Below are 587 nucleotides of genomic sequence, written 5' to 3'. Positions count from 1 at the left end.
TTCCTCGAGGATTTCATGAGACTCAACAGCAGGGTGATCTCATCCTGCTCTGCCTTCAGGCTCTGGATCTCCTTGCTGTTGGAAAAGCAGCCCATGATTAACCCCGAACCCCTGAGTTTACCTTGATGGAGCACTCCAGGCACATCAGTCCTGCAAGGAGACTGGGAGAGAGGAACTTCCCACCTAAGCAAGCAGGCAAAAGGGACGTGTCCAGGGTCTCAGATCCAGGTCTGGAAGCCTCATCACCTGAGACCCGGTTCACCATGATTTCCTGCTGCCTTGCCTTCTCTGAAGTGGGTATTTTTCCTAGGGAACGATTTGCAGCTGTGCCTGTCAAAAGCCATTACCCAGACATGGAGGAAGCCCCCAGGTTTTCTTTTGCCAGCAACTCCCTGGCACCTGTCTGATTCTGCAGCCCATCTTTCCAGACTTCACCGCCAATTAGCTCCAGTAATGAGGAGCAAACCATCAGGCAGGATTCTTTCTTTCTTTATTGACATACATTCTGCCTACCCAAAGCCATGGTTTCCAGCAGAAATGACGTCGTCCTCCTCCGAGAGGCTTTCTGTAACCTTGGAGAAGTGATT

At 51.1% G+C, this 587-nt stretch overlaps 1 protein-coding gene across 1 annotated transcript in view; it reads right to left on the bottom strand.

Moving 5' to 3' along the window:
* CCDC63 (coiled-coil domain containing 63) overlaps positions 1–587 on the bottom strand; it is a 62,366-nt gene that overhangs the window by 44,705 nt on the left and 17,074 nt on the right. The window contains exon 3 of the mRNA XM_011997877.1: positions 1–75. Coding sequence (XP_011853267.1) covers positions 1–75 — 75 coding nt within the window. The remainder of the gene's footprint in view (positions 76–587) is intronic.

This window comes from Mandrillus leucophaeus, unplaced genomic scaffold, assembly GCF_000951045.1.
Source record: "Mandrillus leucophaeus isolate KB7577 unplaced genomic scaffold, Mleu.le_1.0 Scaffold55, whole genome shotgun sequence".
Taxonomy (NCBI): domain Eukaryota; kingdom Metazoa; phylum Chordata; class Mammalia; order Primates; family Cercopithecidae; genus Mandrillus; species Mandrillus leucophaeus.
This window is presented reverse-complemented; position numbering and strand designations above follow the sequence as displayed.